The sequence below is a fragment of the Rhinolophus ferrumequinum genome, chromosome 12 (genome assembly GCF_004115265.2).
Source record: "Rhinolophus ferrumequinum isolate MPI-CBG mRhiFer1 chromosome 12, mRhiFer1_v1.p, whole genome shotgun sequence".
NCBI classification, from domain to species: domain Eukaryota; kingdom Metazoa; phylum Chordata; class Mammalia; order Chiroptera; family Rhinolophidae; genus Rhinolophus; species Rhinolophus ferrumequinum.
In genome coordinates this window covers 30549445-30566048 of record NC_046295.1, presented here as the reverse complement: position 1 = coordinate 30566048, position 16604 = coordinate 30549445, and the positions used below count along the sequence as shown (strand labels likewise).

At 34.7% G+C, this 16604-nt stretch overlaps 1 protein-coding gene across 1 annotated transcript in view; it reads left to right on the top strand.

Annotated features, from left to right (window-relative positions):
- The window catches only part of UHRF2 (ubiquitin like with PHD and ring finger domains 2), a 70054-nt gene that overhangs the window by 33157 nt on the left and 20293 nt on the right, over positions 1 to 16604 (top strand). Inside the window, exons 4-8 of the mRNA XM_033122865.1 lie at positions 337 to 555; positions 9242 to 9351; positions 11745 to 11931; positions 15978 to 16101; positions 16415 to 16522. Coding sequence (XP_032978756.1) covers positions 337 to 555; positions 9242 to 9351; positions 11745 to 11931; positions 15978 to 16101; positions 16415 to 16522 — 748 coding nt within the window. The remainder of the gene's footprint in view (positions 1 to 336; positions 556 to 9241; positions 9352 to 11744; positions 11932 to 15977; positions 16102 to 16414; positions 16523 to 16604) is intronic.

Here is a 16604-nt window from a genome sequence, read left to right as displayed (position 1 = left end):
GAAACTAATATAAAATAATACTGAATGTCAACTGTAATTGAATAGTAAAAAATAATTTTTAAAAACTAATTCTTAAACTTGAGTTAAGACAATGTGGGAAAAAAAACACTTGTGTTTCTTTTACTTAATTGTACTCCCACCCCCACCCACCAAGCTAGCAAAGAATGTCTCACTAAGATTTTATCAAGAATAATTTATTCTGGCAGTTAAAGTCATGAATAAATAAGTGCCATTAAGAATAATATTAAGTTTTTATATATGTTACATGTAATTGTAGTCTTCTTTAGCAGTTATCCTAAGCAGTGTTCTGTGATTGTTCTCTTTCTCTCTCCTCAGATATCCAGAAAGTGGTACTGTAGAAATAAATGTGAAGGATCTTCGACCACGAGCTAGAACCACTTTGAAATGGAATGAACTAAATATTGGTGATGTGGTAATGGTTAACTACAATGTAGAAAGTCCTAGTAATAGAGGATTTTGGTTTGATGCAGAAATTACTGCATTGAAGACAATCTCCAGGACCAAAAAAGAACTTCGTGCAAACATTTTCTTGGGGTAAGAGTTTCTTCATGGATGCCATTTAATTACTGAATTAATCAAGGGATGTAATTTTTAGGTATTAAGCACACGTTCCTTAGTTTAAAAACAGAGGAATCTATGAAAGATGGAAAAATTTTTTTTCTACATTCTTGAGAATTTTTTATTAAGAATGGCCCTTAAATTTCCATAGCTACTTTAATGCTGGAGGTATATTTGAAAGGATCTTGGAGATAACTGAGTGTTTTTTAAGAGAAGTCCTTGCTTACCTCACAGGATTCTTATAGATTAAGCCAAATAATATACAAGAGCATTGCAATGGCCAGGTTGCTATGAGGATCTGTGTTGATGTAATAGCTGTGAATATCTACTTAACCAGCTATTTATTGGACTCGCAAGACTATCTGAAATTTTCCTTTATAGTAATTTTCTTCAAGCTACAGAATTTGACAAGCTTAATGAAGAAAATTCAAACGGTAAAATCATCAAAATACCAAATCACTCACGTATTTTCATCATTAATCTTTTAAGAAAAACTTTTAGATACTTCCCTCAAGTGATATAGTACTATGTATGCATTGTTTCACAACTACCCTTTTACACTTGGGAAAATATTATCACCATCTTTTTAGTCCAATTCTTCTGAATAAAGTTTATTGTATGAATAGTCAATAATTAATTTTTTAAAAAGTCAGTTAATGTTTGATATAGGTATTTTGTGGATATGCTTTCCTGGGTTTGATTTGATGATATTTTGTATTAAGATTTTTCAATGTGTGTTGAGCAAAATTTGCATGTTAAAGTTTCTTGTCTAGCTGTCCTTCACAAATTATGCTGGTTTTATAAATTAATTTGGTGGAATATTATTTTTCTAGCTTATGGTAGTTTTGTGTCCTTTTCTTGAATGTTTGGTAGAACTTGTCAGTAAAGTCCTCTGTCTCTGAGTTTTCTTTGTGGGAAAGTTTTTGATTGATTGAATTTCTGTAATGATCATAGGACTATTCAGATTTCCTAGGAGTGTTTATTTTATCTAAATGTTAATTTACTGTCATAGTTTATTGGGTAGCCTCATCTTTTAGTGTGTACAGTCTTTGTTATAATGAAAAGATGGAGAATTTCAACTGAAAATTGGAATCTTTAAAATAATCATATGGAGATTCAAGAACTAAAAAATACAGTATCTGAAAATAACACCTCATTAGATTGGCTTAATAGCAGATAAGATACAGCGGAAGATAGTATTAGTGAACTAAAAGGCAAGTCAATGAAAATATTTTAAACTGCAATATTTAAAACAACACAGAATAGACATAGACATATGGGACTTAGTGAAAAGATATGTGTTGGATTTATTTACAGTTCCCAAAAAGACAAAGTATGATGAAAACAATATTTGAAAATGTAGTAGCTAGAATTTTCCAAATTGATAAAAGATATCTGCCTAGATTGAAGAAATTTTGTGAGCCCTAAGCAGGATAAATGTAAAGAAAACACAGTGGCATAAGGCTGTTGAAAACTCAAGATTAAAACGAAGGGAAGATGAGTGAGTTTTCATCAGACATAATGTAAACTAGAAGACAATGGAATGGCATCTGAAAACACTGATAAAAAATTCTCAACTTAAAAATACATTTCTAATGAAAATATCGTACAAAAATGAAGCCAAAATAAAGACATTCTTAAAGCAAATATGAGAGAATTCAACACCAACAGACCTGCACTAAGAGAAATACTTAAAGGGAGTTCTTTAAACAAAAGGAAGGAGATCTCAGATCAAAACATGGAAATACAGGAAGGAATTAAGAACAGAGGAAGAATAACTATATGAGTAAGTACAAATAGATTATTCAAAACAATAATAGTGAAGTTTAAAGTATGTGTAGAATAAAATGCATGACAACCATGCGAAACATGGGGTTGGTAAGTGAAGCTGTGAGATTCTGGCATTATCAGTGAAGCAGAGAAAGTAAAACTTAAAATAGTTTGATTTGCAAGTTTGCATGATGCAACCCCTAAGTACCACTAAAAATAAACTGTTTGCAAGTGAATAGAGTAGAAATGGAATAATAAATATTAGAATAATCCAAAAGAAGGCAATTAAAAGTAACACACAAAAAAAAAGGAGGATAAAAATAGAAAACATAGTAAAATGATAGAAACCCAAATATATCAGTCATTATATTAACTGTATTTGAACTAAATATTACAATGAAAGATAAAAGATCAACAGACTAGATTGAAACAAAAAACCCATATACTGCTTGTAAGAAAGACTCCTTAATTAAATATGAAGTCACAGAAGGTGAAAATACAAGAATGGACGGAGTCTAGGTAGATGACAACAGCATAGATTTTTAATCTCCCTAGATGTCCTTATGAAAACATCTAGAGCAACTAAAATATCCAAAAACTCCTGGGCAACATCTGCAACTGTTTACAGTGACGTGGTGGTCCCCACAAACACCAAAATAGCTGGTTGGATAAACAACTGAAAGCTACAAGACCTTTGTGGTGTCGGTGTCTGTGCACGAGGTAGGAGAGGGTACTACAGGGTATATGGTGGACCAAGTAACTCCAAAATAATCAATTAGCTCAGCAAGCTGTTTTAAGAATAGCAGCTATGATGGCCACCTTTCAGAATGATCCCCAGTAATTCCTGCTTCTTGGTACTCATAGTTCCTTGCATAGTTCCCTCTCATATTTTACGAGGGTTGCTGTGTGTGGCCACCAGAATATGGCAGAAGTGATTGTATACCACTTCTGAGATTTGGTTTTAACAACACTGACACTTCCATTTGGGGCTCTCTCAGATAGTACTTCCTCTGGGGGAAGCCAGCTGCTGTGTTATAAGAATTCAGACAGCCTGTCATGTCAGTCTTTCCCCAGTTGAACCTTGAGATGAGAATGTAACTGGCCAGCAGCTTGACTGAAGTCTCGTGAAAGATCTTTAGCCAGAATTACCTAGCTAAGCTCCTTCTAAATTTCTGATCCACAGAAACTGTAATGCTGCTAGTTTTAGGGTGATTTGTTATGTAATACACACGACAGCTGAAGCTAGAAGGGGTAGGCCCCCCAGTTTGGATGAGTACAAGCGGTTTGCAGTGAGGTCTAAGGGGATTAGAACCCTATGAACTCTCAAAATTAGTCAGCTAAAGCTCCATTTCAGGACAAAGCCCCATGCTAAGAGAAACTACTGTGAATGCAATCCAAATGAAGTAGGACAGGGACAGGAAAGGGGAAAAGGGTCCAGTTAAAAACGGAAGGTGAACAGAGACAGGAGATTTCAGAAAGTAAGCTTCCATAGTGTCTTTTTTAAAAAAAATAATTTTTGAAGCATAATTTAATCCAGTAATATGTAGTACATATCAAGTGAATATTGACAAGTCCAGATATAGAGTATTTTCATCATCCCCAAAAGTTCCTATGGGCCCCCATTAAAGTGTGGGGGGCCCATAGGAACATAGGTGGTGGTGAGACCACCACCACCACACTCAGCTTTGGCCCCAGACAACTACTGATATTATTTCTGTCCAATCAGATTAATTGCCGTAGTATTGAATGCTTCTCCAGAAAGCAACAAAAAAGTGAGCCCTATGGAACTCTCTGGCTGTGAGAACTAGCAAAGCTAAGTAAAATTATACCATCTAAAGTTTTCAGAAAATCAATTTTATGAAAACAAGAGAAAGAAAAGCATTGATGTCAAATTCCAAACAAAATTAGAAGAAAAAGAAAAAAGAAGGAACTAGGATAACACCCTTAGAGGGAAAGCATCCCAGAAAGACATGCATCAGTCAAGCAAAGGTGAGCCAAAGATTTGAGGTCTAGCCCAACTGGCCTTCAGTAGAAAGGCTGGAGACAACACTCATTAACTTGGAAGAACTGGGAGAGACATTGGACTCCTGAACCTTGCCTGGGGGATTGTTTAGAGAACTAGATTCAGACCATCGAGAAGATCGAAGAGAATTTGACAAAGAGTAATTGTAAACATTAAAAATATTGCTACCTTTAGAACTAAGACTAAAGGAGATATGTAAAGGAGAAAGTATAACACGTAATGGTTATATGACCTGATGCTGTAAATATAACTAAGATATGGGAGAAATATATGGAGAAATTTTGAAGCATTTTCAGCAATCATAATGACAACTGGTGAGAAATGTGTGTAATGTGAGATAAAACAAAGAAGTATTTGTAGCTTTCTAATTTAGGCATCACTGGTGTCTTTGAGAACAAGGAATTTCTGATTGTGGAAAAAAGGAGAAACAGATACATAATTGTTTTTAAAAAATAAGTTTACCTTGTAGTCCTGAATTTTCAGAAAGTGTTTATATGAACTCATGAGGTATTTGCTACAATGTGTTAATGTGTATGTTTCAATTCTAGTACTGTCCACTGGAAAAGCCTAGAAACAGTGATCAGTCCAGTTGCAATAAGCTTTTCTAGTGCTAGGTTGTGGTCTTGAAATACCATGTCCATCTAAAAGAAACCAAGCTTCTTTGGAGATGGGACTCCAGGCTGGGGGAAGAAAATGTACCAGGTGAACTTGGAACATCTTGTCTCATGGATAACAAGGAAGCCCACAAAGTGCTAAGTCTTGTCAGAAAAATTTGGGAGTCAACTGGATGATCCCATCGGCCAAAGATGAGACAATTTGAACATTAATAAGGAAAATAAATAACTACAGTGGATTGAAACACCTCAAATATGTGAATTCCTAGTAATATAGAAAATCATTGGTCACCTATATAGGATGTTAGAGGAACTATTTATTACCCTTAAAAACTGCTAAAGAAAGCATTTAATCTATATTTGTTAAATGAGCTATACCACCGAATCAGCAAATAGTTCATGAAGTCAAGTTTCTCTTTGTGGAATTATTCCAGTAAATAAATGAGAAGGAAATGACAGAACTGGAATATCAACATTTTCTAATCCCCGGTGAATCTAGGCATTGCGCATCTGTGGCTGCTGTCATCATAGGAAAAGACCACTACATAACTAGATGCTTCCTGATGGAAATAGACCTATAAATTGTTTTACAAAAAAATGAACTTGGATTTGATTAAGCAGTTATAGCAAGGTTTGACAAAATTTTTTTGTAAAAGGCCAGAATAGTAAATAGTTTAACCTTCAGTGGCCAGATGGTCTCTGTCAAAACTACTCAACTCTGCCATTGTAGCAGGAAGCCAGCCATAGAGAATACATAAACGAGTAGGCATAGCTTGTTCCAGTAAAATTTTATTTACAAAACAGGCAGTGGGCCAAGGATTTTTTACTTCTACTATGGATCCAACTATCAATTTACTGGAAATACAAATACCAGAAAACACTATTTAAAGTATGTTTTGGGAATGCAAATATCAAAATCAAGACTGTGGGGAACTCTATAGGACAAATGAATTGCAAACACTTTTTTGCAGTTCAACAAAGTGCAATGAAGAAAGCTATAGTATGGGAATTTATAGATTATTCTTTATATATTTTATGTATTTATTGGGGTGACATTGGTTGGTAAAATTATATAGGTTTCAAGTGTATAAATCTACAATACATCATTTATATATTGCATTGTCTGTTCACCACCCAGAGGCAGGTAGTTCTCCTTCCATCACCATACATTTGACGCCCTTTACACTCTTCTACCACCCTTCTATCCCCTTACTCTCTGGTAACCACTAAACTGTTGTCTGTGTCTATGAGTTTTTGTCTTGTTCTTCTGTTGCTTTCAGTTTAATATCCCACATGTGAGTGAAATCACATGGTTCTTGACTTTTTCTTTCTGACTTATTCCACTTCGCATGATAATCTCAAGATCCATCCATGTTGTCACAAATGGCAGTGCTTCATCTTTTCTTGTAGCTGAGTAATACTCCATTGTATACATGTACCACATCTTCTTTCTCTAGTCATCTATCGAAGGACACTTTGATTGTTTCCATGTCTTGGCCACTGTGACTAATGCTGCAATGAGCTTTACAGATAAATGTTTTCAGATTTTTTGGGCAAATGCCCAGAAGAGGGATGGCTGGGTTGTTTGGTACCTATTAATTTTTTGAGGAACCTCCATACTGTTTTCCATAGTGACTGTACCAGTCTGCATTCCCACCAACAGTGTATGAGGGTTCCTATTTCTCCACAACCTCTCCAGCACTTGTTACTACTTGTCTTGTTAATGATAGCCATTCTAACAGCTGTGAGGTGGTATCTCATTGTGGTTGTAATTTGCATTTCCCTAATAGCTAGTGAAGTCGAACAGTTTTTCATATGTCTATTGGCCATTTGTATGTCTTCTTGAGAGAAGTATCTGTTCAGGTACTCTGCCCATTTTTTAATTGGATTGTTTGTTTTGTTGTTGTTGAGTTATACAAATTCTTTATATATTTTGGATATTAGCCCCTTAACAGAGGCATCGTTTGCAAATATCTTCTCCCATTTACTTGGTTGCCTCTGTTTTGTGGACAGTTTCTTTTGCTGTACAGAAGCTTTTTAGTTTGATATAGTCCCATTCATTTATTTTTGCTTTTATTTCCCTTGTCTTTGAGGTCAAATTTATAAAATCCTCTCTCAACTCAAGGTCCATAAGTTTAGTACCTATGTTTTCTTCTATGTATTTTATTGTTTCAAGTCTTATATTGAGGTCTCTGATCCATTTTGAGATAATTTTGGTAGGTGGTGACAGATAAAATTCTAGTTTTATTTCTTTTCCACGTGGCTTTCCAGTTTTTCCAGCACCATTTATTAAAAAGGCTTTCTTTTCTCCATTGTATGTTTTTTGGCTCCTTTGTCAAAAATTACCTGCCTATATATATGTGGGTTTATTTCTGTGTTCTCAATTTCTATTCCATTTGTCCGTTTGTCTGTTTTTCTGCCAATACCATAGTGTTTTGATTATTGTCATTTTGTAATATAAATTGAAGTCGGGGAGTGTGACACATCGAGCCTTGTTCTTTCTTCTTAGGATTGCTTTGGCTAGTCGGGGTCTTCTTGATTCCGTACAAATCTGATGATTTCTGTTTGTTTTACTTATTTTAAAAATGCCATTGGAATTTTGATGAGGATTGCGTTAGATTTGTATATTGCTTTGGGTAATATGGCCGTTTCAGTTATGTTGATTCTTCCAATCAGGAACTCAGAGTATCTTTCCATTTCTTTGTTTTGTCTTCAATTTCTTGTAATAATGTCTTCAGTTTTCAGTGTAAAGGTCCTTTATACCCTTTGTTAAGTTTATTCCTAGGTATTCTTTTTGTTGCAATTGCAAATGGAATTGTTTTTTTTCATTTCTTTTTCTGAAATTTCCTTGTTAGTATATAAGACTACAACGGATTTTTGTACATTGATTTTGTATTCTGCCTTTGTATTGTATTTGTTTATTGTTTCTAACAGTTTTTTGGTGGAGTATTTAGGGTTTTCTACATAAAGAATTATGTCATCTGCAAAAAGTGACAGTTTGACTTCATTCCCAATTTGGATGCCTTTTATATCTTTCTCTTGCCTGATTGCTCTGGCTAGGACTTCCAATACTATGTTGAATAACAGCGGTGAGAGTGGGCATCCCTGTCTTGTTCCTGAAAATCATGGGCAAAACTACATCATATGCTTAGGGAGGCAGACAGGTGTTAAGATGGAAGAAAATTAAGGTAAATGTAACTGTTGGGAGGGAGCATGTCAAGGACTGAAGTAGTTGGCAGTTCTATCTCCTGTCATGGTTGGTGATTACAAGGATATGTACCTTATATTTTGTTAAACTATATATTTGTCTATGGAGTTTTCTGCATTTGTGTATATTTGACATTAACAATTTTAAAAGAGAAGGTGAAAGGATGTGAAGCCATCAAGCAAATGCTGACCAAAACAAGGTATACTATTGAAACAGAACTCATTAGTAGAAGTAGAGACATTTCATAAAAAGGTTTAAGAATCCTAAATCTGTATGTACCCAATAACATAGCTTTAAAAATATAAAGCAAAAGTTGACATTAAAAGGAGAAATGTACATATCCATAGTCATAGCAGGAGACTTTGAAGAAGCATATGCAAACAGGTTTTTCTTTTTAATGATTTCATTTTTTTACCTAGAAATTTAGTATATTTATTGGAGATGTGTTTAATTTTTTTATTTTAATTGAAAGTATCATTCTTTCTAGTCTTTAACTTAAATTTACAAAGTAGCTGTCTTCTTACCACGTAATCTAAGTGATGTCTTTAAATATTTTTCCTAATACTACACTAAATTACACTGAACTTCGAATATTAACTAATTACTATTGTATTTTTTTTCCCTATTGGAAACAATAACTCAGAGTAATTGGAATAACTACTGTATTTCCCCGAAAATAATACCTAGCCAGACAGTCAGCTCTAATGCGTCTTTTGGACCAAAATAAGACCTGGTATTATATTATTAGTATAGTATGGTATAGTATAATTTATTATAGCGTAGTATAATTATACTATAATTATATTAAAGACCCAGTCTTATATTATAGTAAAATAAGACTGGATCTTATATTAATTTTTGCTCCAAAAGACGCATTAGAGCTGATTGGCTAGGTCTTATTTTCGGGGAAACACGGTATAAATCACAATTTGTAAACAAAGTTCAGTGAGTTTCTAAATTGACTTTTAGTTATTATTTGCATAAGATTTTGCTGGCAGAAGTTAACCTTACTTCCTTTCTTTCTTTTTTTTTTTTTTTTTTAAATAGGGGTTCTGAAGGAAAATTAAATGACTGCCAGATAACATTCGTAAATGAAATCTTCAAGATTGAGAAACCTGGAGCCCATCCTCTTTCATTGGCAGATGGAAAGTTTTTAAGTATGATTTTTTTTGTGTGTGGGCTTAGTCTACATATGTTGTACGTGATTGTCATTTTAATGGGCCAGGGAATAACTTTTGAGGAAATGTAAAACTATAGACTATACAAATTTATTTTCAAGACAGCAGTTTTGATCTAAGATCCTTTTTAGTCTAATGGATTTTTCTCAGATGATAAAATTTGTTTTCAAAGAAATATTTTCTCATGTTGGCATTTTGTTGCCATTTTTCTTGCTGTTTCCTCTATTATAGTTTCCCACTATAATATAAAAATCCCACTTCAGTATTTTTGTGGCCATACAAAATTAATTTTTAATAATAAGACTTTTTGTTATACTAGTAGAGCCTGAGAATAATAGTGCCGATAGATACTTGAACTTCTGGGAGGTGGTAAATGAGATTTATATAATCCTTAGAATATAGCCCTACCTCTTGATTGTACATATTTTAGTTGCTTAATATCATACAGCTATTTGGTCACAGAGGTGGCACTAGATTCTGGGTTTTTTCATTCATGATTCACTTCCAGTCTTTCCAAATAGTTTATAGTGTCTCATACTTTCTTAATTCTCAAGTTTTTGTGTTGAGCAGTCCATTAAGTTTAGGCTACATGTCAATGTCTGGTATATGCTGGAAAAGAAATACTCAAGACGAAATGGGTCCTGCCTAACCTCTTCTTACCACAGTTGTGCAAGATTACAAGACAAGAACCTGAACAGATCGATAAATAGACTTCCACATTACCAGTCTAGGCCATTCCAGTTTTTTGAGGCTGCAATGTTAATATAGCTAGATTTGAATTAAGAACCTTAAGGCACATTCTGTATGACTACTTGTATGGTTATGTATTAGGAATAAAGATAACTTGATGAGTAAACCTATTTAATGTGACTTAGTCTTTCTCAGTAAAACACAGTAGAAAACCAAGATTTTCTAGGTTATTCCTGTGTTTTTCTGTTTTCTCTTACTCAGTATACCTGCATATATCTTTTTGTTCTCTAATGCTTAATCACATTATAGTTACGACTTTGTATGTAAAGAAACCATTTCAGAGCCACAGCCAGATTTCCATTGATCCAAACCAAAATCTAAACATGCCTTGAAACTAATAAAAAATAAAATTAAAATAAAACAGTAAAATTAAAAAAACAACAACATGCCTGTGACATTTTAGATGTTATATTTTCATTACTTACATGTTGTCACAGCTACCTTAGTGGAAATGAAACAAAATTGTAATCTTCCTTAGTAAGAATAGGCAATCATCAGTCAGAAAGTTAGTACTAAAATCGGTAGCCTTTTCCTTCCTCCTCCTCTCATTTGTCAAATTTTTCCCCATTTTTCTTATATTGCTAGATCAGCCACGATATGGCAAATTTCCTCACAAATGTGTACATTTGTAAGACATTCATAGTATAGAACTATATACATTCAAATAATATAGAACTCCCAGGAGGTAATCACTCTAACAATGTATGTCATTCTAGACATCTTCCTGTAGCTATATAATTTATCTTTGTGTATTTAAACAATTTTGTTTAAAAATGTTATTCTATTTCATTTTTTAATTTAATATACCTGGCTACCTCTGTGTTTTTTCATAAAATTTATCCAACTGTTCCTCTTTTGATTGACATTTAAGTTTAACTTTTGGTGTTTAGAACATTACTATAAGACTTTTTTTTGTACATACATAAATTTTAAAGGGAACACTTTGTTAAAAGGTGTTTGGATTTAGATGAGGAGGGGGCAATAAATGGTACCTCTTATTTGCCAGAGTCCTGAACTAATTGACAAGTAAGATAAAAATCAACTGAGTTGGAAATGCCACTTCTGTTTTAATAAAGAGAACGTTGGGGGCATAGCTTGTATGGGAACTGAAATGGGCTTGCTAACTCCTAACAGCCCTCTCCCTCCTGGTTCAGCCTACCCAAGGAAAGGTTCGGATCTGTAGAAAAGATGGTACCTAATAGTTCCATTTATTAAATAGATAGGTCCAAACAACTTTATTCAATAGGGTGTTGCATTTCCTGCGTAATTTTAAGATGTGGATTCCCAGTGAGTTCACTGCATTGTCTTTGGGTATCTTGGTGCTGATATGGGGAACTGTGAGTCTAGTCAGTGCAGACTTCTAAGGCTGAAGTACAATATCCTCGTGGTTGAGGGTAATTAGATTTATTGCTGGCACATGCCTGGGCCCCTCCCTGGACATTTCATTCATAAGCCTAGAATGAAGCTCTGGTATTTATTCATAAAGTCCCATACTTGATTATTCCTTATGGTTCCCTTCATTTAAAAATCTGTATGTCATTTTTGTAAGTTTTTCTTTATACGATTCATAGCTATAAAATATGATTTTAAGACTGGGCTTGCTATACTTTTGTTCTTAATAGGGAAAAATGACCCTGAATGTGACTTTTGTGGCGGAGACCCAGATAAGAACTGCCATTCTTGCTCCTGTCGTGTGTGTGGTGGAAAACAGGAACCCAGCATGCAGCTTCTCTGTGATGAATGTAACATGGCCTATCACATTTACTGCCTGAATCCACCTTTGGATAAGGTCCCCGAAGAGGAGTACTGGTATGATTTTCCAGGGTTTTGTTGTTACTGTGTTGAAAACTGAATGTGAAATAGGTATTTGAACCACTGAAAAAAGATTTCTGAAGATACGTAATGTACATGGAAGTGCTTACCATTGTAGAGCCAGTAGTTATTTAGCATTGATACCTTTATTCGATCTTTACAACAGCTTCTGAACCAGTCTTTAGCTCCGTATTTAATCCCTCTGGTCGCTTCTCACACAGAGTCTATGTTCTTTCAAAAATGCAAATCTGATTGTGTTACTCATTTGCTTTAGAGGCATTATGTTGCCTTACAGGACCCTGCACAATATTTTTTAGTTGATTTCTCCAGCTATATTTGTTATCCCTTTCCTCTTCCATTTCCACAAATTTTCTATTCTCTAGCCAGATTAAGTATCTTTCATCTCTTTGAGTAAGTCATGTTCTTTCTCTTCTCTGGGCTTTTACACTTGACACATTTTCTTCTTGGAAACATTGTCCTCTTTGCTTGACTTCAGGATGATATTTATTCTTTAGGTTTTCACTTAAATATGACTATCTGGGAAGCCTTTGTGGATGGTTCCCTTTAACCCCAGTTATTTTACATGCACCTATTATTTTAGATAATAGTACTTAATAATTATTAAGTGCTCTCTAGAACCAGGCATTAAGGTCAGATATACTTAACAGAATCTGTATTTCCTCTATTGAGTAGTGTTAGCTACAAAAAGAAATGATTAGAAAGGAGACTGGGGAAAATGTGCCCAGGCGAAGTTATAATGAACTTTTTAACATATTAAGTTTTTTTTCTTTTTAAACTATAGGTCATATTGTAGCGTGGAGGGTGTTCAAGTTGGAAGGATGACATACTCAGAAACACTAGCGTCATAGTGGGGTAGCTGATATTGTAAACAATAGATTGTTCTCCATTCCTTTGTGTGCCTTTCCCCCCTTTCCCGCCCCAACACACACACACACCTTGGGAGGGTTTTATTATATTACAACACTGCAGGAGTGACAGAAAAAGGAAGGGATGTAACTTCTTCCTTTCATCCCCTATCACTACCCCCCATGGTAACTCCCTGAATTTTTTTTTTTATTTCTAGAAGTGATATGTTCCTACTTCTCTAAAATGCAAGCCCTTCTACCTGCTCTCACAGTTCCTTATCATTTTTCACTCCTGCAGTGAATTCCTCTCCCAAAGTGCCATTACTGGGTCATTCTCATTAGTACTCTAGAATCTCTGTTTTCAAAATGTGTATGAGCATGTGTATACATACGTATGTGTACACACACACACACACCCCTCTTGATCCCATTTTTCCCACCAGTTGCCTATTCTATCTCTCTGCTCCCTTCAAGGCAAAGCTTCTCAAGAGCTATTTCTACTGACTATTTCCATTTCCTCTCCTCCCATTCATACCTCAGCACTCCAGTCTGACTTTCATTTCCACTACTCTGCTATGTCTGCTTACGTCAGGCTCACAGACGGGATCCCATGTTGCAAACTCACTGGTGACTTCTCAGTCCTCTTCTTACTGTACTGCTCAGCTGCTAACTCTGTTTTTATAAATTGCACAATATCATATGATCTAATTTCCTCCTACTTCACTGGCCTTTCTTTCTTAGTGTCTTGTTGGGTTTCTTTCACCTACAAGATTTCAAAGTTTCCCAAAGCACTATTCACTTGTTTTCTGTCTTCATGCGTGTTCTCTAGATGACCTCATCTCATCATGAGACTAAATACCAAACTAATGGTTCTGAACTTACACCTCCAGATCTAATCTCCCCTAACCTTTATTCAACTTACTTGCATGGCATCACAAAATTAGTCTGAAAGGTGGTCTTGATTCTACTAACACCCCCTAAAATCCTGCTCCTCCCCAATATTCAGTCTATAATACCTTCATCTTTGATTCCCTGTTTACCACCTGCCTTACATACTCGCCATCCTGTAATATATGAGCAGGGTTTGTCACTTCTCCATAATCTTTCTCTCATCTTAGCCCCCTGCCCAGACCAAACCACCATCTCTTCCCTGAATTGCTGTAATAAATGCCTAATTAGTCTCCTTTCTTTCACATTGTCTACCAGCTTCCTTTCTCCCATAGCAGCAAAATGATCTTACTAAGTCCTGAATCAGGTTACTCACCTGTTGAAAACCCCGTAATGTCTTGCTATTGTACTTAGAATAAAATCTCAGCCCTTGCTATCTATGACCTGGCCTGCGCATACCTCATCACTTATCACTGTCCGTTTTATTTACTAAACTTCAGCTCTGCCCATCTTTATGTTCTTCATAGCATACCCTTCTTCCTTTTCTCAGAACCGTTCCACTTCGTGTCTCTCTGCCTGGAATGCCTTCCCTCACTTCTTCGTATGACTGATTCCTCTTGTTCCCCCTGGAATACCACTTCAGAAGCTTTAACTATCTAAAAACACATAGCGTTTCTGATCACTCTTCCCACCTCCACAAGTCTGATGTATTTCCTTTATATGTGCTAGTTTTCCTTAACTACTGTGTACAAACATTTTGGTCACAAACCTTTATTCCCAGCATCAAAATAGTGCCTGTCACATAAGAGGTTCTGAACAAACCTGATGAAGGAATGAATTCCAGGGATGACTTTAGGATCATATAATTAGAAGACTGTCTCAGATTACTCTATGGAATATGTCTACATTCATACTGAGGTCCTTCACCTGGAATTCCTTGACCTTAAATCTTTCCTACTTCTATAAATCATGTTGTATGGATATTTAACCTCTGAACTTATTTTCTCATCAAACAGAGATCGTACCTATTTAACAACCATAAGCTCTTTGATAAAATTTCAGTTTTAAAGGTTAGCACATCAGGTAAAATATATTCTTAACCAATTAATTTTTGGAAGCCTTCCTGATTTCCTAATTAGAGGTTTCACTTGGTAGTATTTATTGCTTTCTTATACATAATTTTACCTTGAATTTGTGTCTGTATTTCACTGCCTAACTAATTTTCTCAGAATCAGGTACTGAATTATTTACAGTTTTCTATCCCATAGCACTAAACAAAAAACATCTCTTAATTAGACAGTTAAAATTAACTAGTTGGGTATAGGTGTCTTCTTCTTTCCTCTATAGGCCATATGGAATGGGCCTGTAAAATGGAAAATACGGACAAAAGGAATTTAAGACTAAGGTGGGGGGAACGGCAAGCTGATCTTTGTTGGGATATTCCCAGAGTTTCCATTCCTTGGGGACACAATAATAGCCCATTTCATTCTATAAACATGCTTATACTTTGCTTTTTAGAAATTATTTAAGGCAGCTTACAATGATGTACAGGCATACCTCATTTTATTATACTTCATAGATTTTTTTTTTTTTTTAACAAATTGAAGGCAAGGCCCTCCACCAGCAAAAAGGTTATGACTTACTTCATTGTGACACTCATTTTGTTGTGATGGTCTGAAAGCATACCTGAGATATCTCCAAGGTATGACTGTGTAAGTTATAGTAGGTGACCAACTATAAATAGGCTAAAGGACAAACAAGTATAGGGAATTAAAATTGAGCTAGTGATAAGGCTAATAAAACATATTTGAATACTTAGACTATACATTTTTCACTTTGAGAATTCTAATAACCAACTTAGATGGGGAGATGTATCAGTTGCATACATCATCTATTCTCATCAGTCTCAAATCATCTATTCTTGCTACTTTTGTTTCAATGATAAGAACTTCAAATGCATAATTTCCATTCTCAGGATTAGTGATGAGATCAGAAATCATGATGCCATTTGATTGGGATGGCTATATGTGTCTGGCTTTTGAACTGAATTTGAGAATTTGCGATGCTAAAATCTTTCCAGTTCTCTAAATGAACGACAAGTTTTTTTTGTTTGTTTTGACAAACCTAGCCATGGAACTACTTGAAGAGTTTAATACTTAAATGCCAGCTGAAGCTCTATAATATATACTAATTATAACATCTTAAAACTCGTTCTAACCTAGAAAGGCCATTATTCTGTTATTGGCTTTAATATAGTATTATCAAAGTTCTTCTTTCTTTCTCTTAAAGGTATTGTCCTTCCTGTAAAACTGATTCCAATGAAGTTGTTAAGGCTGGTGAAAGACTGAAGATGAGTAAAAAGAAAGCAAAGATGCCATCAGCTAGTACAGAAAGCCGGAGAGACTGGGGCAGGGTAAAGAAGAAAGTCTCCTTTCCTTCTTAGTTATAATGTTCATAATAACTCTAATGCAATGTTTGAATAACAATTGTAGTAATGGTATAAATGATACTTTAAGTATCAGAAATATTAACTATTTAACATGGTAACTATATAATACAGTAACTATATTATTGATATAAATTGTTAATTTATGTTATAATTGTTTAATCGTATAAATTGTTACATATTGTTAATCATCTAAATAGTCGGGTTTCTATTCACGTTTTATGAGAATTAAAATTTTAACATAACTGATTTCTCAAACAGCTTGTTCTGTGACTTGTAGGGAATGGCTTGTGTTGGTCGAACTAGAGAATGTACCATTGTTCCTTCTAATCATTATGGACCTATTCCTGGGATTCCTGTTGGATCTACTTGGAGATTTAGAGTTCAGGTATGTTTTAAATTGGCTTAGTTAAAAGAATAAAATTGAGTATAGATCAAATTGTAACAAATATCACTGTGTATTGATTGTA